A 22,206-nucleotide genomic window follows, 5' to 3' on the forward strand; every position below is an offset into this window, starting at 1 on the left:
TCCCTGGGCTCCACTAGCCCCTTTGCTAACCGGGGAAAGAGGGGAGCACCAGGGAAGCCCTACAAGTACACAAGAAGCAGTCCACCCGTGACTAGAATGACAGCAGAGGTCATCAGGTCCAAGGCGGGGGCCCCCTTTGCTAGGATCAGGCTTGTCCTGTGCAGGGGTGCTGGGAGGACTTCACAGGCGGTGTGCTGTTAGCGCAAACAAAGCCGACCTCGCGGCCTCGATAATCGTCGTACAATTTGTCAAGCAACTGCCCTGTGGCGGGTACCGTACTCGCGGTTTACATGAACAGATGAGGAAACTAAGGCTCAGAGAGGACAGGGAGTTTAACCAGCGCCACAGAGCTGCTCAGCGGCAGAGCTGGGATTAGAGCACAGCTCGGCCCAAATCCACAGACTTCTTCTCCCACCGGTCCACACTGCCCGACGGCCAATCCCTTCCTTCTGTAGGAGGGCCACGTGCTCAAACCTAGGCAGGCAGCTCAGAGACACGGGCCAGCCGTGACCGGAAGAGGGTCATGCGGATGGGGTGTGGGGTAGGAAAAAGAGTGTGGAGGGCCCCGTGCCGCCTACAGTCACTCCGTCCCAGGGGCACACAGAGTCACTTGGCCACAGCAGTCACAGCCAGCCCCAGGGGCCTGGAACATGCCCCCACTGCTCCTTCCTGCAGAGCCAGCAGGGAGCCATGCGCTTGTCCTTGGGCGCACACCAGCATGTCAACAAAACACGCCCGCAGGCCCTAGCCCGGGACAGTCACAAGGAAACTCTGAAGGGCAGGGCAGAGGGACCAGGCAGCGACAAAAAGGGAGGAAGGCTTCCTGCTTCAGGACCTGGAGCTGAGCTGCGCTTCCTCGAGTGCTCCCTACGGCCAAAATTTATGCTCCCCTTAACACAATTCAAGGACTAAGGGGTTTTGTTTTGTCTTTTTTTTGGAAGGCGATAGAAAAAGAAAGAAAAAAAAAAAAACAAATTTCTCGTGTTAGGAGTATTTTTTTTTTTTTTTTTTTTTTTTAGTGTTAGGAGTATTCTTGAAGGCAAACATCGTCACTCGTGAGGACGGACACACACACACACACACACACACACACACACACACACAACCAGCTCTGGCGCCACCCAGCCCCAAACAGCCTTCACTTCAGTACTGGCCCTCCTGGGCTCCTGGAGAACCCGGCTCTGCACAGCCCCCTGACCTCCGCCCACGTGACTGCTGGCCGGCTCGAGCTCCCCAGAGTAACAAAGCACTCCCAGGACCCGGCAGCAGTGACACCTGCTACTGCAGACCATCCCACCCCCACCAAGCTCGGGTGTCGCCGTGGCCCTGTCTGATGTGTCCTGACAGGACAAGGTCCAATTAGCAGAGGCCGCTTCCAGTGCCCCAGCATGAGATGGGGCCCAAATCTCCAGAGCTGTCCTGAACCTCCTCTCCCCCCAGCCCCTCCAAATCTTAAATCACTGATGTGACACCTCTAGGTGAATGGCTTCTTACGGCGTTGCATGGACTGGGAAACACCCAGAACAGACAGTGACCTTTAAAATAAAACAAAGACGAAAACAAAATACTGCTGAAATACAAAACTGAGTTCCGTCCTAAAATCTGTGCAGTCCTGGAATCTGAGTCCTCTCGCTCCAGGCAAAAACACTGTCTATCCCTCCCCTTAAACACCAAAAACTGAATCTCCCCTAAAGATAGGAGGTTGGCGAACATGATTAGACCCAATTAATATATGGAGAAACTGAGAACAAAAGAAGGAAAATCAATAGAATTTCCTTGCTCTGACCACCGCTACAAATGAAGTAATAACTTGAGAGGGATCTGAAGAAGAAGGAAACCAAAAGTGTCAGACAAGAGCCGTGGGGCAATTTAACAAAGCTGCAGCAGCCCGTAGGAACCGGCCAGGCAAAGACCGCCAAGGCTGACAAGACGTTCCTGGGGATGGTGGGAGGGGGAGACAGCTGGGGTCACTAGCCTTCTATTCATTACATAGCATGAGGCTCATCAGTGGTAAATTCTCGTCTCTCTCACAAAAGCAAGACACAAAAGAAAGCAAAAGGGAAGAAGCATCTGCACAAGCTGCCATATATTAGGGACACTGGTAATTTCTAGACAGGCAAAGGCCATAGGGGACCCCTGCCGCTTCACACTAAGTGTATGTCTATCACCACGCCCCTCCTCCCCTTCTCTCTCATCCCTGTTCAGGGAGGGAAGAAAGGAAATTATCAAGCCTGTACCCATCGCCCACCCTGGATCACCAGCTGGGCCATGTGGAGCATCCAAAGGTGGGGGGTGGGAAGCCCCAGGGGAAAGGGAGATCTCCAGAGATCACCATCCCTACCTCCTGCTCGGTGCCTGGGGCTCCGCTGGATAGAAGGCACCGCCAAATTCAACAAGAATTTAGCTGGGCCTCCCCACAAGTCCAGATGGGAGATGCTAAGTGAGATAGCCAGCTCCACGCTATCTTTGTACCTGCAGGAGTAAATTCCTTGCTGTCCAGCTGGGTTTTCTGGTAGCCCCTCTGTCTACCCTGCTGCCTCTGGGTGGGGTTCATAAAGGTGCCCCTGGCCTGAGCGACAGTCATTCGTTCACTTAGGCAGCAGACGTTTAAAAAGCGCCTCATCCGGGCCGTAGCGCACACGTGAGAGGCAGCACACCATTTAAGGGAGCGGCAAGGGTGCTGGGTTTGAATCCTGGCCCCTCGTTCACTTGCTGTGCCATCTGTGGACCTCTCTGAGGTTCACTTCCCTCATCTGCAAAGCGGGGGTGATTATAGGACCCTCCTCCTCGGATCACTGAGAACCGATGATATAACCTCACTGTGAGTGATCAGTCAACAGTAGCTGTTGTTACTCTGACATGGGCTCCCACCTTCCACTGGCTGCTACCATCAGTGGTGGGAAAACACGGCTCCCGAGTTAACTCCCAGATAGTATCGTCTGTTCCACGGGCTTCTCTGTCCACAGAGACAGAGCAGAGTGTATCAAAAACTAAAACAGCTCAATGCCATCGGCTCAGATTGCCCCACCACCACCACCAGTCAGCTGTCTAGCCAGCAGGGTTAGTGGTCAGAAGCACAATCATGAGTGTGTTGATGATTCAGTACAAAACCACCCCCACCCGCAGAAACCTAACTCCAGCAGAGATCTGCCCGGGAGTGGGTAGAGGGCACCTGCCCCCTTTGTTTAAAGGGCACCGGGTCACGAAGGAAGAGGAGTCTTAGCTGGAACTTTAGAATATTCCAACAGGACATGTGGAAAGGCGGTTGTGTTGGTCTCGTATTGCTGCTGTTAACAAATTACCACAAACCTGATGGTTTAAAACAACACAAACTTACTATCTTATAGTTCTGGAGGTCAGAAGCCCAAAATGAGTTGCAGACGGTTAAAATCAAGGTGTTGGCGGGGATGCTTTCCTTCCGGAAGCTCTGGGGGAGAATGGGTTTCCTCGTCTTTTCCAGCTTCTAGAGGCTGCAAACATTCATTCCTTGCTTTGTGAAATTCCCTCACCTCCACTGTGTCACTTAGACTTCTGCGTCCATTGTCGTATGGCTGCCTCTGACTCTGACCTTCCAGACTCCCTCGTATAAGGCCCCCTGTGATTATATTGGGCCCACCCATATACTCCAAGATAATCTCCCCACCTCCAAGTCCTTGATTCAATCATACCTGCGAAGTCCCTTTCCTTGTAAGGTAATGTCTTCACAGATTCCAGGGATTAGGACACAGACATCTTAGAGGGGTTCCTATTCTGTCTACCAAAGGTGGGTTCTGCTGAAAAATGCACTCGAGAATTGTTACAGCAACGGTGAGGGATTGGAGGAAATAAGGTTCTGCCCTGAGCTCAAGAATACTGAAAACATCCTACTTGGCAGCAAAAATCTAATTTAAGCACAAAGTGTGTGGTGCCTAAGAGACATGTCGGGGTGAACTTCTATTTCCCCAACTGAAATACTACCTTTGCAGTGTCCTTGTGTCATGAGGAATAAAGAAAAAAATTCACCCGGAATCCTTCACTCCACGCCAGGCACACCGTCAATGCTTCGCATATGGCCACCAACGAGCTGTCCACGAGTTCTGGTAGCCCCGTGACTAAATAAACCAGCTTGATATGAACTACTTGTCAGTCAGCAAATACTAGCAAATTCCTGCCGGGCCCCAGAAATCAGAGGGGCCACCTCAGCCCAATGCAGACCGACCTTCTCGTGCCGAGGCCTGAGAAGCCCCCACAGAGATACCCAAAGATCTGGATTTATGATCAGAATTTCCTAGGCCAGACATGGTCCAGAGACGGGGATCTCAGTTTGCTTTCTGCAGAAAGAAGACAGGTATGAGACCCAAGCAATCTTCCACAAACCCAGGCTCCATTTCCCCTACCTGGCTTCTCCTGCAAACCATGGGGTTATTTTTAACTGAATTGTGATCACTCTGGGCTACGGGCTATAGTCAACAATTCCCAACACAAACCTTTCTACTTTCCCATTTCGTAGATGGGCGAACTGAGGCAGTCACCAAAGGAACAAGGATTTTATCTTAGGACAACATTGTGCGTCATTTGCTTTTATCACCGAAGTATCTCAGGTGAGGTTAAAAAAAGAGAGAGAGTTTTAGAATTTGGATCTCAGATCTCCTGCTAATTAGCTATGTGACTGTGGGAAAATTGCATAACCTATCTGAACATCCCCTTCTTTATCTGCAAAAGGACACAGGAAAATCAGCCTCTCACAACAGTTGCATGGATTAAATATCACATACAACCCTGAGCATGTTGGATTTATGGAGCACTGTCTGTGTCTCAGGCACTATGCGAAGCATTGCATGTATAATAATCCATTTAATCATGACAACAACTCTGTGAGCCGGGCCTTCTCCTTCCCATTTTCCTAGAATGTAGGCCTCTGGAGGGCAGGGCTGTTTTTTGCGTCTTCTGCCCTAACTCAAGTACGCTGTAATAAATGCAATCTACAAGCACTGTTGCTGATAAAAAGAATTGAGAGGCCAGTGGCGTCGGGAATCACTCTGGAAGGTTTTAGAAAGGTGGAATCTGGAAGGTAAGGAGAATTAGAGAGAGGGAGGGAGCAGAGAGGGCAGATCTTCCCATGGGGGTACGGTGAGGTGAAGAAGTGACAAGGAAGGCATGTACGAGATAGGACTAAGCATGGCACATGGATAGGAGGCAGAAAAATCGCTCTCAAAGACCGTGTCTACATCTGGGAAACATACATGAAAAGAAAATGGCCCTTCCCTGTCAACCTCACTGGGTTGTTCTAGCAAATGAGATAGGGTGTGAAGGTTCTTGGATGCTCTCCACCATCAGGAATTCTACGTTCCCTATAGGGTAATGAGCTGTACTTACGGACAGCTTCTAGTGGTTTTATAAATACATCCCTTTACGCCCTTCATTTGCCCCTTTTTCTTTTTTTTTTTTTAAATTTTTTTTTCAACGTTTTATTTATTTTTGGGACAGAGAGAGACAGAGCATGAACGGGGGAGGGGCAGAGAGAGAGGGAGACACAGAATCGGAAACAGGCTCCAGGCTCCGAGCCATCAGCCCAGAGCCTGACGCGGGGCTCGAACTCACGGACTGCGAGATCGTGACCTGGCTGAAGTCGGGCGCTTAACCGACTGCGCCACCCCACCCAGGCGCCCCAATTTGCCCCTTTTTCTATCTTCCTTTTAACGTTCTGCTCTCTGGTAGATATTTTCAACAACAACAAAAATCCAAGGGAGGAAACAGTTAAAAATCATCCTTGATGGTGAGGAAAAAACGGTTGCTCAATCCTAAGAGAGCTGGTATTTCTGGCACTAAGGAATACACGTGACTGAGGTCAGACCTGATCTGCCTGATTTACTCTCTGGGACCAAAGTTCCAATGGAGAACTCTGGGTCCGCACTAGGCCACACCAGGGGGCTGCCGGCTGCAAGCAATAAAGCCCAGTGCTTCCCTCCTTCAGGGTGGGAAGTCAGAAGCTCCAAACTGGAAGTACGGCTCTTCCGGGGCCTCAGTTCCCGCCTTGGGCCAAGTCATGGGATCCGTGCAGCTGAGCTCTGAGTCCAAGTCGGCAAAGCTGAAAGGGAACCCTTTATCCGGGCCACTCCTCCTACAGCGGCACAACCTGGCGGGAAGTTCACGCAGGGCTCTGGGCACTTCAGAACCCTCTTGGGTTACTGTCCTCTCCCCAAACAGCAAAATCTTTGAACGTCTCCGTTCTGGACTGAGCATGAGACTTCTTTCTCCCCAAGCATCTCAGGAGTATGTAGGAGGCAGTGCAAGGCTCTCTCTGCCCACCCAGCACGGTGCTCCCCTCATCCTGGGCACGGTGGAAGCTGGTCAGACGTCAGGGGCCGCGGCTACTCAAACTGGGAGGTAGGGCAGAAAGGCAGGGGGGCAGCCCCGGTCACGCTCAGTGGCCTGGGTCTTGCTTTCCAGTGCGATTGTGAACACCAGCCCATCCCCCTGTGGAGGTCACAGGTGTGTCTGCCTGCCGAGCTGTCACTACGGTGACAATACCTCCATGTTCCTCTCCCCCACCACCAGTTGAGTAAAATCAGTCCCACGCCATCCTGCAACTTTAGAGACAGGCTTGTGCCGCGGGAGAAAACCACCCCCCCAGGCCTGAGTGAGGCCAATTCAGGTCAATCCTAGAGTTTCTGTGGCCAAGAGGTGCTCTCTTTCTCCCAGTGTGGCAAAGCTGATAAAAATGTTTGCCTGAAAGCTTCTGGGAGACACCCAGGCAGCAGGCCTGTCTGCAAAGGAGGCCAGTGTAGAGGGGGAGCAGAACTGAGAGGAAGGGGGAGACGGAGGGAGTTCAAATGACCTTGTTGAGCCCCCAGACCCAGTCCCAGGTGAAGCAGACACACTCCTGAACTTGCAGTTACACGAGCCCATACATTCCTCTCTGTGCTCCAGCAGCGTGGGTTGGGTTTCTTGCCATTTGCAACCTGAAAAAGCCCTGACTGATGCACATTCCAGAGTTTGATTTTACCAACAAATCCTCCACAAGGCTGAAGAAGAGCTGCCCCCCGCCCCCCCCCCCCCCCCCCCCCCCCCCGCACACACACACACCTCTGGGTTTCTCAAATGCTACCCGGATGCTTTTGAGATAAATGTGGGTTCGTGGTCATCAGGTGCCGCATATCCAACCTGAGTGGGGGTCAGTCAGGGAATGTTGGAGACGGCATCTCAGCGAACTGCACCCTGTGGCTTACCATAATCCCCACCATTCCCTATTGCCTCCCATCAAGTGCATTTTCCTCATTTACTTTACCTGCCTGGTCCCTTTAAGCATATCAATTTATCATCCCTTATAAATGGATGGCTGAAAGGATGGATGGATGGATAGATGGACCGTTTGATCATTCAATGCATAAACCTGTGGATGGATGAGTGGATGGGCGGGCACCAAGTGGTTATGTATTTGCACGTCGAGCCTGCACACACATAGGCACAACACAAACAATGAAATGCAGTCGGGGACCATTTGATAACACAGGAAAGAAAATAGCCACAGACTTACTTCCGTGTGGCTTTCGTCTCTGGAATAACGGGGGATGACTCTCTGGGTAGCATTCATCCCATAGTTGCCCTCCTCCCTCCCAAGCCAAGATGGTTCCCACACTCCCACCAACAGTGCAGCACAAGGAGAAACCATTCCTGCATTCACAGGCAGCTGCCTCAGAAGAAAACCTGGCCTGAGGAAGTAGCCTCCCTCCCCTTCAGTCCCCAGCATCTACCTGGATCTGGACACCAGCCACAGAAACAGAAAGAACTACAAAGAATGCAGGCAGTGTTTTGGTGCCTGGACTTGGGGTAATGATCGGCAGTGTCCACAGATGTATCCACGAGGCTCTTGCCTTGAAACAAGGATGTGAGGGGGTCTAGGGTGACCGAGGAGGGCCACCAGGTGGCTCAAAGAACTGAGAAAACAATAGGAAGACAGCAACAGTGGAGCTCAGAGCCTCAGCCACCGGGCTGGAGGCGTCGGCACGACTTCGGGGAGGTAGTTGGTGATTCACATAGAACCACGCTGTGAACTAGTCACTGTGGGGGGGTGCGCTCACGGTTCAGGCAACTGCTTGCTTCAGAAACTAGACAGCGTTCGCTCCACTGTGAACCGTATTCCCCTTTCATTGTCTTTGTGAAGTCATCACAGAGTTCCGAGCGTAAGAATCCCTCTTTTCCTGGGTCAGGCCAGGAAAGCAGCACTCGTGCTGAGTGGCACCTGGACCAGGCCTGTTCATGCTGGGGTATGTCACCCCAAGCGTGAGGCACAAAACACACGATGTGAGGGTTCTGCATCTCATCTATCCATACTGCCAGGAAATGGACGGATAGAACAGTGGGAGAAAACAGAGCGGCACGCATAAATACTCCAAGGCCATAAAAGAAGGGTAGCTGCTGAGGGGGTAAGAAGTACTAGCTTCCTCAGGAATAATCCTTCATGGTGGATACCCTCCCAGCCTGGCATCCACTTTCCAGGTGACTCAGTCCCAGAGCTGAGGAAACACAAGCGTGGGACGAGCCATGGAAAAACAGACTCCCACCGAGGAGCAAAGCGGGCACCAACAGGGGCGCCTGGGTGGCTCAGCCGGCTAAGCATCCGCCTTCAGCTCGGGTCATGATCTCATGGTTCATGAGTCCAAGCCCCGTGTCGGGCTCTGTGCTGACAGCTCAGAGCCTGGAGTCTGCTTTGGATTCTGTGTCTCCCTCTTTCTCTCCCTGCCTCTCCCCTGCTCACATTCTGTCTCCTTCTCCCTCAAAAATAAACATTAAAAAAAAAAATTCTTTTTAAAAAGAAGGCACCAACAAACATGAGAACCAGCGAGCAAATGGTCTCTCGCTGGGGTTCCCTCTGATGGGGTCTCTCCAGGGGTTCCATCAGCCCCTGGAACACCACAAAAGACATGATACTGCAGAAGACTGACACAGGGTCTCTCCCCTCAACATGCTTATATTTGAGAGAGGCAACAAGAGCCATGAGGGGACAGACATAGGAAACTGTATACAACCTGGAGTCGAGAGTCCTGGGTTCTCGTCCGGCTCTGCAGTTTTGGCCTTGAAGCCCACCACTGACTTTTCTGGGCTTCAGTTTCCTCATCTGCAAAGTGAGACCCCCTCACAGCTCAAAGGCTGTGCGAGCTCTGGGTTGCCGGATTAGCCAATCATCAAGGGGCTGCCCAGTGTTCCGACACCTCGCTTTGGGAGGGGCACGTAGATATTCACGTTCAGAATCAGCTCCTGGGAGCGGAAGTGAAGACGCTGAGCCCTGATCCTCTGCTGAAGTTCCACACGTCAGGTCACATGCCCCCAAGCAGCGCAAAGGCTGAGACCCACTTTTTTTCAAAATTTTTAAAAGTTTATTTATTTTGAGAGAGGGAGGGAGGGAAGGAGAGAGAGCGCATAAGTGGGGGAGGGTCGGAGAGAGAGAATCAGAAGCAGGCTCAACGCTGTCAGCAGGGAGCCCTAGGTGGGGCTCGATCTCACGAAACCGCGAGACCATGCCCTGAGCTGAAATCGAGAGTCGGACGCCTAACCAACTGAACCACCCACATGCCTCCACATTTCTGATTGTCCCCGAATACATGTATCTTCAGCCCCGGGTGTTTATTTTTTATCTTACCAGGAGGAAAGAATTTGGATTCTGTTAAAATATATACAAAGGGGATGCATTTGTTTATTTTGAAGAATGTATTTTCGGATATAACTGGTAAGGAGCAAGGTTACAAACCCTCCTTTTCTCTGGGCTCATGTGAGTGCTATTCCTCCGAGGTGATTTCTCCAAAGACCACAAATGGCCAGATCTTCCATTTCTCATCTCCTGACCTGTCTCAGTTTGATACCGTGGTCAGGGACAGCTGTCACATTATCCTTCAGGACCTCGGTGCTCCCACGTCCACATCCTGCCATCATCAGCCCCGTGGAGGTTCAGGGTCCCTGCCCGCTGCCCACCTTTCCACCCACCCCATGCAGTAAAGTCACCAGAAAAAATAAGGATAAAATAATTTGAGTGCTAGATCAAGAATATCCATTTTTAGAGGCACGTGGGTGGCTCAGTCAGTTAAGCGTCCGACTTCGACTCAGGTCATGATCTCACAGTTCATGAGTTCAAGCCCCACGTCCGGCTCTGTGCTGACAGCTCAGAGCCTGGAGCCTGCTTCAGATTCTGTGTCTCCCTCTCTCTCTGCCCCTCTCCTGCTCGCACTCTGCCTCTCTCAAAAAGAAACGGTTAAAAAAAATTTCTTTTCATTTTTAGTATAAAACATTTGCCTTTCCAGGTAGCAAAACTGAGCAATTCCCTCCCGAGGATAGAAAAATTCTCTCCTTCTAAGCTTGCGGTCACAGAACCTCAGCCCAGTGGCCCTTGTGTCCCCTGGCCTCAAAAATGTCTGCCTTTGGGGCGCCTGGGTAGCGCAGTCGGTTAAGCGTCTGACTTCAGCCAGGTCACGATCTCTCGGTCCGGGAGTTCGAGCCCCGCGTCAGGCTCTGGGCTGATGGCTCGGAGCCTGGAGCCTGTTTCCGATTCTGTGTCTCCCTCTCTCTCTCTGCCCCTCCTCCATTGATGCTCTGTCTCTCTCTGTCGCAAAAATAAATAAACGTTGGAAAAAAAAAAAATGTCTGCCTTTGCCTCTTTCAGGGTGAGCGATGAAGGCCATGGCTTCCAAGGCTCATGGTAACATAGGCAGTTCCCAATTGGATGCCAACGGTGCTTGGTCAAAGAACTGCTTATGGCTGGAGTCAAAAACATTTCTACACAGAGCTACTAGCTCCAGAGCAGAAGGTCTGGCAAGAGGGGGAATGGGGAGAGAAGGAGAGAAATGTAATAGGTACTGCCGTATAAGTCTCTAGGGGAGACCTCAGTCTGAGACATCTCATTAAAAAAAAAAAGGTATCACCTGGCAAAGGCTGCCACATGGGTCATGAACTTCTAGTTCTAAATTCTGGCTATAAGAGATAAGCCCAGCATATCCTCCAGCTCTGGGTTCCTTAACAACACCTGCCGTTCTTTTACCTGCCTCCCTAGGCACCTGGAGTGGAAGTGCCATGAGGGCTGGGCTGGTGCCCTTTTTCTCTCGTCACCATATACCCACCATCCAGTCCGGGACCCGGACTCATGGCGAGCACTCGATGAGCTTTTGTTCGATGCATGAATGACTGTCTACGTTATCCGATATATCCCAAAAAGCATCATGAGTTTGCAGTGCAAAAGGTCCTGAACAACTCAAATGAGAAAAACACAAACATGTCCCGTGAAGAGGGCTGGCCGGAATGACATCTGGGGTCATCTGCAATACCAGAGGCCCTTGAGCCTGTCCTATTCGGGCAAGTAACTTCCCTGCAAGAATTTCAAATGCTTTCTTCAACACCTTAGCTCAGGTTGAAGTCCTCAGCCTGTGCCCAGCACCGGGTGATAACCCCAGGAGGGAAGTGTGCCGAGAAGCCAAAACCAGGAACACGAGGGACAAAAAACTAGGGCAAAAGCGCCTAGGTGGGGAGGGATCCAAAGAAGGAACAAGAGAAATACTTGAAGATGCAGCATGGCTGTCCAGGACATACATACTCACACAAACACAAAGATCCTCCTTCCAGATCCACACTGCACCCCCTTCCCACCCCCCCCCCATCTCATCATTGGATGACAGTGCTGCTTTGTGGAACAGAACAATAGGCACATTATGCCAACCTATAATTATCCTAGGAGAAGCGATAGTGAAGTCAAGGCATTACATGAACATTGGGATACTGGATACCATCCCACAAAAACAACAACAAAACAACAACAATCCACCAAAATCCCTAATTTAAATAAAGACTGAAAGCCGTCCGGAGCCAGTACCCTTTCACATTTATATGAGGGTGGGATTTTTTTTTTTTTCTTTCCACGTGATTATTTAAGCACAAGGCCTTCTTTCACTGGAATTGGTAGAGTACTGGGGGCAGGGGTTGGGAGGTTTTTTGTTGTGTTTTTGTTTGGTTTTTTTTTTTTTCACTAAGGGGGCAGAGAGTAGAGGAAGTGAAGGGCGGGAGCAGGTGTCAAGGCTATAGGCTGTGACCCACAGGCCGCCCTCAGAGGTACCTGGGTCTGAGTCCACCCAGTGAGTCTTCCATTAACAGAGATTCCTTTCCACCACGGCAACAAAACGAGTATCCAGGGACGTGGGTGTAAGACACACAGAGTCCCGGGTGGTGTCCTGGAAAAGACAGGGACCAAAAATATAACGAGAATATCTGAGATCCCCCTCTCTCTGCCATAACTAGATGCTTCTGTGGTTTATTCAAGAACTGCGTGCTCCATCTCTGCCGCGTGCGAGGAGCCATCAAGCCAGCAACTGAGGAAAATTAACAAAGACGGTCACTTTCTGCTCAGAGCCTCGGTTTCCTGAGAGTGCCGGCCAGCCCTGGAGACGCACACCCACACACACAAACACACACTCATGCTTCCAAATTCAAGGTGCAGCCCCAGGCTGGCGTGGGGCCGCACGGACGAAGGCCATCTCCGCAGGCCATCACTGAAGAGGGAGAGGACCTGCCACTCCTGAAACAGAGGTGGAGCCAGAACTCTCTGAGCCAAGGAGCAGAAACTGCCGGCATGGGGCACACAGGGTCATCTTCGTGTGTCCTGGCAAAAGCAAAGGTGTGGAAAACTGATGGTTTGTTTTTCAAACACATCCCTAGTTTCTACGCAAAGGTCTCTCTTCTCTTTCAGGGGGAGCCTTCCTCCTGAACCACAGCCCCATGTGCCCTGCCTCTTCTGGACCCAGTCAACCCTCCTTTCTTTCTTTCACCCCAGGCCTTCCTTTCTTTCACCTTCTCCACACGCTAACGCAGGGATGGCATGAGAAGGCCATCAATCGTCAAAGGACCCTTCTAGCAAAGATCCAACCTCCTTCCTTACATTGACTGAAAAGCTCCTCCCATATATCGTATGTTCATCTGTCCGTTCCATTTAGAAACCATTAACCGTCCTTCCTCAGAAGCCACTGGTTCTTAGGGACTCATTTCCTCCTTATCTTGCCAAATCCAAAAGCCACTTCTTGGTCATCATGCTGCTCGACCACCATTTGATGATAGAAGCCACATATTCTTTGAAACTCCCAGAACCTTGATTTCACTCATTCCTTTGGCTCCCTCAGCGAGTGTCCCCCCCACCATCCCGGTGCCCGGTGGTGGGGGTGGGGGGCGGGTAGGACAGTAACAGGAGCTGCTCCTCGCCTTCCACTCATCTCTGCACACCTACTAACGATGGCTTGCCCTGCATCAGCCAAAGGGCTTTAAAGGACTCAAGGTGTGTCCACACTCATTACCTCCTGCAGCCACAAAGCCCAGTCCTGCAAACTTTGGGAAAACATCTTACATTGTACTAATTCTCCCCCTGGAGAAGAAGACAGCCTATTCTTGTAACCGCCACTCTTCTGGAAGTGTGGGAAACCAGGGACGGAAGTACCACCAAATGACTCCTGAACTGTGACATGACTTTGTGAGTCATTCCTTCCCAGAGTCCTCTGCTCACTGCCCCCTCTCCCTCAGTGTTTTGCTGTGCACCTTATCACAGAGATAACTGCACCTGCCTCTATGCTGTGAGCTCCGGGAGGGCGTGGAATAGACTGGTCTCTTTTCCGTCCCCATAACTGCCAAAGGCTTAAATATTTGTTGAAAGGCAGCAAGAGCAGGAGACATCCGGCATCAGATCTCATCTCTACACCATTCCTCAGGATGGCACCTTTGGAAAACTGTCTTCAGGTTTATTTCTGGCATGGCCTGTGGGAGGGCATGGCCTGTGGGAGGGTCAAGACAGTGAGTGTTCTCTGACCTTGGGCATTTCAGAGGCCGCCATGACACCACACTGAAACGTCCAGGCAGGACCCCAAAGCAAACACTTCACCTATTCAGGATACAAATTTAATGGGTCTATGCCACTTAGTAATTCTGTAACTGCCTTCCTTCCTTACTGCCGGCCCTGGGGCAAGCTCCTTAAGATATTTGTCCCTGCTTTCTCATCAATAAAATAAAGATTAAAGTACGTGTCTCCTAGGACTGCTGTTAAGATTTGACAAACAGCCACTAGGGGAAGTGCCTAGCGCTGTGCTTAATATGTTAGCAGAGCGTCCATATATCCTTCTTTATCATGATGATTGTTACTCACAGGTTAGAAAGGGTGCATGCTATTGACTCCCACACGACTTTGATACAGCCCTTTTGAATTGGCTGCTTTTGATGGACCTGCCCTTTGACAATGCCTCAGCAACAAACCACGAAACTGTCAGCTTTTAGGGGCACCTGAGTGCCAAGCATCTGACTCTTGATTTCAGCTCAGGTCATGACCTCACGTTCTGTGAGATCGAGCAGGGTGTAGGGCGCTGCACGGAAGGCACGGAGCCTACTTGGGATTCTCTCTCCCTCTCTCTCTGCCTGTTCCCCCCCCCCAAAATAAACCAATAAACATTGAAAATAAATGAACTTTCAGCTTTTAAAATATATGAGGTCGGGGCGCCTGGGCGGCTCAGTTGGTTAAGCATCTGATTCTTGGTTTCGGCTCAGGTCGTGATCTCACGGTTTGTGAGTTCAAGCCCCATATCAGGTTCCATGCTGACAGTGCAGAGCCTGCTTGGGATTCTCTCTCGGCCCCTCCCCCTCTTGCTCTCTCTGTCTCTCTCTCAAAAATAAGTAAATAAACTTAAAAAAATTTTTTTTAAATATAACATCATCTGAGAAACAGGTATTTCTCCCTCTCTCCCTGCAGTCCACCCAACCCTAACCTCAGGGATGGGAAAGGACAAGCTCAGAGATGGGGTTAGGGATGCTGTGAGAGTTAGGCATGGGGTAACATCCAGGAACAGAGGATGAAGTTGGATGAAAGGTCTTAAAGCAGAGAGGTCAGAAATGGAGTAGAGGTCAACATTGGATGGTGCACAAGTGAGGTGAAATTGAGGGCTGACTGAGGCTCACATTAATTATTTTAAGTTTTCATCCCCACCCACCACTATAGCATCAAAATGCCCCACTTTGTGAAGGGGGTAAGGGGGGGAGGAGGGAGAGAAAAAGAACCCTGAACTGAGTGAACATTGTATTTTTTTTAATGTTTATTTATTTTTGAGAGAGAGAGAGAGAGAGAGAGCCAGAGCGTGAGTGGGGGAGGGGCAGAGAGAGGGAGGGAGACACAGAATCTGAAGCAGGCTTCAGGTTCTGAGCTGTCAGCACAGGGCCCGACACAGGGCTCCAACTCATGAAACGCGAGATCATGACCCGAGTGAAAGTTGGACCCTTAACCAACTAACCCAACCAGGTGCCCCCGAGTGCACATTTTTAGGCCACAAGACATTTTGACTCAAAGAGTAAGTCGCGATGCTGGTCAAATCCCCTAGTCCTTCTCCACAAGGGGTGCTCACAAGAGGGACTGGCAAGAAGGTTCCAGTAGGTCGCTCAGCCTACGGGATATAAAATGCCTGGTGAATTTCGCATTCTAAGGACAGGAGTTTTCCAAATTAAAATTTTAAGACTGTATGAAAATAGTTCACCATTTACTTTTAGGATGAGGTAGCGTTTAGACTGTCAGCCTGAAAAACCAAAGCTAGCATTTTCGGGGCTGCTGAGGTGGGGGGGAGGGAACAACCTGTTGGTTCTGTCGGGATCCCTGAGATCCTGGACGAAGAAAAAGAGAGGGGTCCAAACACCTTCTCCCACCAAGAAACCAGCCAGAGGTCTCTGGGCTTATAAGATGGACATTTCAAAAGCCATGACTTAGACTTTAACATTCTTGGGAGTTCAGGAATAATCCTGTTGATGTAGGTTCTAACCCCAACCACACCATCTACTTGCCGTGCAAACTCAGCCAGGCGATTTCACCTCTCTGAGCCTCTGTTTGCTCCCCTTGTCCTTCTGGGCAAGCTTAACTTAGCAGTGCCTTTCAGCTCGAATGTTCATTCAGTCAAGAAATGTTCACTGAGCACCTGCTACATGCCAACACCCTTCTAGACAGTGGGTATACAGCAGGTTCCTGCCTTCGTGAGGCTGACACTCTAGCCCCAATATCCTATGACTCCTAAGAGGCTGTGAGGACCACACCCTGCATGATATGCTTGCGTATCTCAGGAAAAAGAGACGTGGCAGGGGCTCCATACGAACTGACTTAAGGTGAGGGGTGGGCAAGCCATTGTGGCCGATCAGTAAATAGGACAACAGAACTTCTTCCTTCGGATTGTTTACTTTAAGTTGCCGGAATGGACAGGAGAGTGAAGAACATGAGGTAGGCAGAGTGAGTGCAGAGGAAGACAAGGCAGGGAAAGGATGCGTGGTTCTAAACCGAGACCCCATATTCTGCGGGGCTCATGCTAAGATTTCACCTGGCAATACCGACTCCCTTTCCGTCACGGGGAAACTTAACATCGTCACCAAACAGGGCTCAGTCCCGCCCAGCACTGGCCACTGACTGATGACACCAGTCCTGGTTCCTCCTGCAAGGACCCTGGGCAGAGGCACATTAGGGGAGGGGTGGGAAGGACACAGGAACCACAGAAAGGGTAAGAAGCCACAGGTCAATGCGGTCCACACAAGCCACCCTCTCCCCACCCACGTGCAGCCCATTTGCTGCCTCCCCCAGAGCTTTTGGGGCCACTCTAGGCCAGGGAGAAGAGGAGGGCATGGGGAGGCTTTGTAAGGGTGGGCTCCCCCACATTTCAGAAACCCATCTGGGAGAAGGGCAGGTTCTCAGCCTGCCTGGGAACCAGGGAATAAGCACTGGGGGAAGGGGGGTTGTGTGCGAGAGTCACCGGGGCGCTCCTTTGGAATGTAGATCCCCGGCTCCACCCCACTCTCTCCTGGTTCAGTAGATCAGGGTGGAGACCAGGAGTCTGACTTTCCACTCAGCAGCCGGTAATTCTGAGGCAAGCAGGCTACCACCCTCCCTCGAAGGCGCCCAGTGAGGAGGGAAAGGGATTTGAGCTTCCAGAGGTGGAGCCTCACCAGCTAAGGGACTTAGAGCATTTGCTGTCCTTGATTTCCTTTCAAAACCTCAACTGTCCATCCACAAAATGAGGATGATGCAAATGAGTACCTGCTTCTCAGGATTAGTGGGAGGAGCAAGTGAGAAAAGCATCAATCCCGCTGCGCGGTAAGAATTCGGCAGACTGCTGCTTATTATCCAGGGGGTGACTCATATAAGTGGGTTCTTCCACATCAGCCCCTTCCTGGACTGGAGCACATGGTGGGGAGGATGTGAATGATGCCAGTGGGCGGCAGGGAAGCCTCTAATACAGAAGGCGGGGCTACCAAGGTCTCCTTGCGCCCCCCCCCCCCCCCCCATGACCAGCACCAACACTGTGGTCCAGGAACACACTCGGTCTGGATCTGGCCAACTCAGAACACGCTAGCTGATGTGCAAGAACTCAGGGCAGAGGGGCGCCTGGGGGGCTCAGGCCACCGAGTGTCCGATTTCAGCTCAACTCATGATCTCATGCCCCCCCCCCCCCTCATCGGGCTCCGTGCTGATGGCCCAGAGCCTGGATCCTGCTTCGGGTTCTGTGTCTCCCTCTCTCTCTGTCTCCCCACTCATGCTCTGTCTCTCTCTCTCTCTCTCTCTCTCGAAAATAAATAAACATTAAAAAATAAAAAAAGAACTCCGGGCAGAGAGGGGCACACATAGCATGGGGTGGTCCTCCCATCAGAGATATGGTCTGGAAGGAGATGAGGATGCCGGACAAAACGGATGGCAAGGAGCAGGGAAGAACAGGAGAAGGTGAAACATATTTACCCCAGTGGCCTCGTGCATTGGCAACAGTGTCTCCAAGCTTCAGAGTTATAAAGGAGGCAGGCCACGCGTGGAAGACGGTACGAAGAGTAAGAATGGGTACTGCAGGGGCGCCTGGGTGGCTCAGTTGGTTAAGCGTCCGACTTTGGCTCAGGTCATGATCTCGCGGTCTGGGAGTTCGAGCCCCGCGTCGGGCTCTGTGCTGACAGCTCAGAGCCTGGAGCCTACTTCGGATTCTGTGTCTCCCTCTTTCTCTCTCTTCCCCCGCTCATGCTCTGTCTCTCTCTTCTCAAAAATAAATAAATGTTAAAAAAAAAATTTTTTTTTAAAGAATGGGTACTGCATTGGGGTCTAAAACACACATGGAGGGACTCTGCTTCACAGGAGCTACTCAGGGGCGCCTGGGTGGCTCAGTAGGTTGAGCATCTGACTCTTGATCTCGGCTCAGGTCATGATCTCATGGTCATGGGATCAAGCCGCAGGTCGGCATGGAGCCTGTTTGGGATTTTCTCTCTCTCTCTCTCTCTCTCTCTCTCTCTCTCTCTCTGCCCCTCCCCTGCTCACACTCTATCTCTCTCTCAAAATAAATAAACAATAACAACAAAACAGAAGCTACTCAGAAGGGAAAAAAACAGACTTAACTCTAGGAACAAAGATCTCCCCCCGAAATCCAGGAATGGTAGTAGAAATAGGGTCCTCATCTGCATCAAAAGAAGCCTCGTTTCCCAGCCAGGTCTGGCATACCGCCGTGGCCTTCCCTATCCTAGAGCTGGCCCCTAGGCTCAGAAGACCCCTCCCCACCATATATGAAAATAGGGCCGTTGCACATATAATTAGTTATAGTGAGGTCGTGGGGAAGGCCCTAATCAAATATGACTGGTGTGCTTATAAAAAGGGGATGATTGGACACAGAGGCACGCACACAAGGAGAATACCATTTGAAGATGAAGAAGCTTGGGACGATGCTTCTAAAAGCCCAGGAACACCAAAAACTGCCAGCAAACCACCAGAAGCTAAGAAGAGGTCCAGCACAAATTCTCCCTCACAGCCCTCAGAAAGAAAGAACCCTGCAAACACCTTGATCCTGACTTCCAGCCTCCGGAAACGAAACAGTGAATTTCTGTTACTTAAACCACCCAGGGCCACCTGGGTGGCTCAGTCAGTTAAGCATCCAGCTTCGGCTCAGGTCATGATCTCACTGTTCGTGAGTTTGAGCCCCGCATCGGGCTCTGTGCTGACAGCTCAGAGGCCTGGAGCCTGCTTCAGATTCTGTGTCTCCCTCCCTCTCTGCCCCTCCCCTGCTCATGCTCTGTCTCTCTTTCTCTCTTAAAAAAAAAAAAAATTTAAAAAGCTTTTTAAAGAAAAATAAAATAAATAAAAATAAAAATAAACCACCCAGTCTGTACTTTACTACAGCAGCCCTAACAATCCAATACGCCCACAGCCTTACTTGTCTTCACCACATTGGTCACCAATGAGAAAATCAGAAACTTCCAGAAAGTCACCATATTTACTTTTTTTTTTTTTTTTAAGAGAGAGCACACACTAGCAGGGGAGAGGGAGAGAGGGAGGGAGAGAGAGAATCCCAAGCAGGCTCCACACCCAGTGCAGAGCCAGATGCGGGGCTCGATCTCATGAACAAGAGGTCACGACCTGAGCCAAAATCAAGGGTCGGACGCTTAACACACTAAGCCACCCAGGCGCCCCTCATATTTACTTTTCTGACCAACAAACCACGCATCGTGGAAGAATTCAAAAATCAACAAAACACAGTCCTCCCGCACACAGGTAGGCAAATGTCTATCACTTTACATTTTACAAAACACTTTCCCGTGCATCGTCTAACCTCAGGCTGAGGTGGGGCTGGGTCCTGTGATTCCCATTCTGCAGAGGGAGAGGCGGTGACTGGGCCCAGAGCCCTCAGCCGCCAAGCGGCAGGCAAGCGGCTGCAGCAAGCGCTTCTGAGTGTGGGAAGATGTTTGCTGGGTGGCTCTGTGATCTCTGTCTTACCGCCTCTCTGGCAGTTTGGAGCCTCTTGCCTCTTCTGCAAGCAAAAGCCCCTGCACTGAGACAACTGGAAATCGGCTGCAAGTATCCAAAATCTGGCCCAAGAAAGCTCCAGAAGGCAAGAAGGGAGGCCGGCCAGGGAAAGCAGAGACTGGCACCCTCCACCCTCCTTTCTCCCAGCCCCTGACTCACCACTGCTGCTGTCCCTACCACCCTCCCGGGCTTCTCCTCACCTCCACCCCCAGGCCCCGAATGCCCTCGTTCTCGCAGGCAGTCCAGGTTCCTGGTAACGGTGCCACCCAGTGTTGTCAAAATAGCGAGCAGCTGGAAAGAACCCCAGAATGAGATCCATGTGCCTCTGTGGCCTCCTAAATGACTACAACTGTGGCCGCTAAACCTGCTAATGTGCTAAGCATTTTCTGGCAGGGCCAGGAGGCAGGGCTGGTATTTTGGTAGCTGGGAGAGGCTCGCGGGCGTCATCCTCAGAAAGTGAGTCCCCGAAGGAGGTGGAGGCAAGGAGAAGCAGCCCAGAACAGCGCCCATGAAGTCACCGAGAGCCACCCCCGCGGCACTTGTCAGGATTCCTGGAGTGCTGCTGGCCTGGTGGGCGAGACTGGCCAGGCACAGAGGCCTTGCAGGCTGGGGACAGGAACCCCCCGGGGCGATGGGGGAGAGGGCCCTCTAGAATGCAAGTTATGGTGGATACTTTTTCTGCTGACGCAGAGCAGCGTATAATGCTGTCCACGAGGCTGGGCGGCCAGGGCCTGGCCCTATCTCTGTTTGCCTCTGAGTTGGCAGGGGCAGGGCCCCTAGTGACCAAACAGGACGAGACACCAAAGGCAGGCCTCCCTGAGAGGGGTCTGAGGACAAGGGCACTCGGAGTGGTCCAGGGGACGGGAATCAACAGGCTGGCGGGACATCAGGAACTTTCTACACGGTGCCTCCCATTTCCCAGACACAGCATGAGCCTCTCCAGAGTATCCTTGTTTTTCAGGGGCTTTGAAAACGGTTCAAAATAGGAGACCAGGAATGAGAACAAACCCCCACATCTGGGATCAAAATGGTATTCCTTCGTCTGGGATGGGCTCCACTTTGCACTTCCTGGAGAAACCAGGGAGGCGGGGTTGAAAGAGTGAAGAGGGGAGGTTGGGGGCCAAAAGATGGGCCTAGGGAAGAATTCCTTCCGGAGCCATTTGGTGACAGGAAATGGTGTGGGTGACAGAGCAGTGCTGCTCAGGTGAGGGAGATGTAGGGTCGTTCTGGGAACATATAAGCCAGTAAAACCCTGACAGGATTCAGTCTGGAGGGGAAAAAAAAATCCCAGCTGATAGAAACTGCTGAGAGCTTGCAGCTTTTAAAGCCCTTCTAGCAAAAGGATCTTTGGAAGCTTTGCAAACCCTGACCACGCAGCCGGTCAGCCACAGCCCGGCCCACAGTGCTGAGAGCGTGTCCGCTAAATCAGAACTAATGCCCTCACAAATATCTAGTCCTGACCTCCCTCCACCCCGACCCCGGCACCCACTCTTTCTAGGTGCCGCCTTCCTCAGAAATTAAGTTTTCCTGGAGCAGAGGGGAGAAAGCTGCTGAGGCCCCAGGGGGCCAGCAGCAACCTCAGCTCCAATGCTCCAGGAAGCTGCCCCTGGACAAGGCATTTCACCTTTATGAGTCTCACTTTTCAATCTGCATAGGTGGCGAGAAGGAAGCCAAGGTTGTAGAGTCGGTGGGAGGATTATTTACATCATGTATACAGGGTGCCAAGCACGGGGTGGGGGATCAGGGGGGCACTCCCTGAGGGCTGGCCCTCTTCCTTCCCACCTTCCTCTCTGGGCCCTCCAGCACCACATCCAATGCAAGGAGGATGCAGATTAGTGGGAGTTTAAAAGTTGGGGAGACTGGGGTGCCTGGGTGGCTCAGGCAGTTAAGGGTCCGACTTCAGCTCAGGTCATGATCTCACAGTTGGTGAGTTCGAGCCCCGCGTCGGGCTCTGTGTTGACAGCTTGGAGCCTGGAGCCTGCTTCAGAGTCTGTGTCTCCCTCTCTCTCTGCCCCTCCCCTGCTTGTGCGCTCTCTCTCTCTCTCTCTCTCAAAAATAAATAAACATTAAAAAAAAATTTTTAAGTTGGGGAGACAAAGGCATGCTTATATAAAACAAGTCATGAGTTTAATAGAACCCCCTCCAACCTAGAACATCGTTCCCTGCCCCTCCCACCTTCCCCCACCTCCACCAGCTGATAGTCTCTGAGCTCTAGACTTATTTGAACAGGGTCACTATGTTGTACAACTCTAGGTGGGTGCCATCCGCGTTCCATTCCCTACGCCCTGAAGGGAGCCGCATTCAACAGACCAGCATGGGAATGGTGCCCCCAGAGCTGGGCAATGTTGCAGCCCTACTAAAGCCCTTCTTTAGTGTCCTTGCCCTCAGGAAACCTCTTCTAAGGCTGCCCGTGACTCTTTCTTTCT

At 51.4% G+C, this 22,206-nt stretch overlaps 1 protein-coding gene across 8 annotated transcripts in view; it reads right to left on the bottom strand.

Moving 5' to 3' along the window:
* The window catches only part of DPF3 (double PHD fingers 3), a 307,348-nt gene that overhangs the window by 174,026 nt on the left and 111,116 nt on the right, over positions 1 to 22,206 (bottom strand). The window contains exon 1 of one of the 8 annotated variants that reach the window (XM_045060171.1): positions 12,074 to 14,087. The exons of 3 other annotated variants lie outside the window; for them this stretch is intronic. In XM_045060171.1, the coding sequence (XP_044916106.1) occupies positions 12,074 to 12,315 (242 nt within the window). In that variant the 5' untranslated portion in view covers positions 12,316 to 14,087. Of the gene's footprint in view, positions 1 to 7,733; positions 8,595 to 12,073; positions 14,088 to 22,206 lie in introns of those variants that run through there. 4 more of the 8 variants (XM_045060174.1, XM_045060173.1, XM_045060172.1 and 1 more) reach the window with 4 other exon arrangements.

This window comes from Felis catus, chromosome B3 (genome assembly GCF_018350175.1).
Source record: "Felis catus isolate Fca126 chromosome B3, F.catus_Fca126_mat1.0, whole genome shotgun sequence".
In the NCBI taxonomy this organism is placed as follows: domain Eukaryota; kingdom Metazoa; phylum Chordata; class Mammalia; order Carnivora; family Felidae; genus Felis; species Felis catus.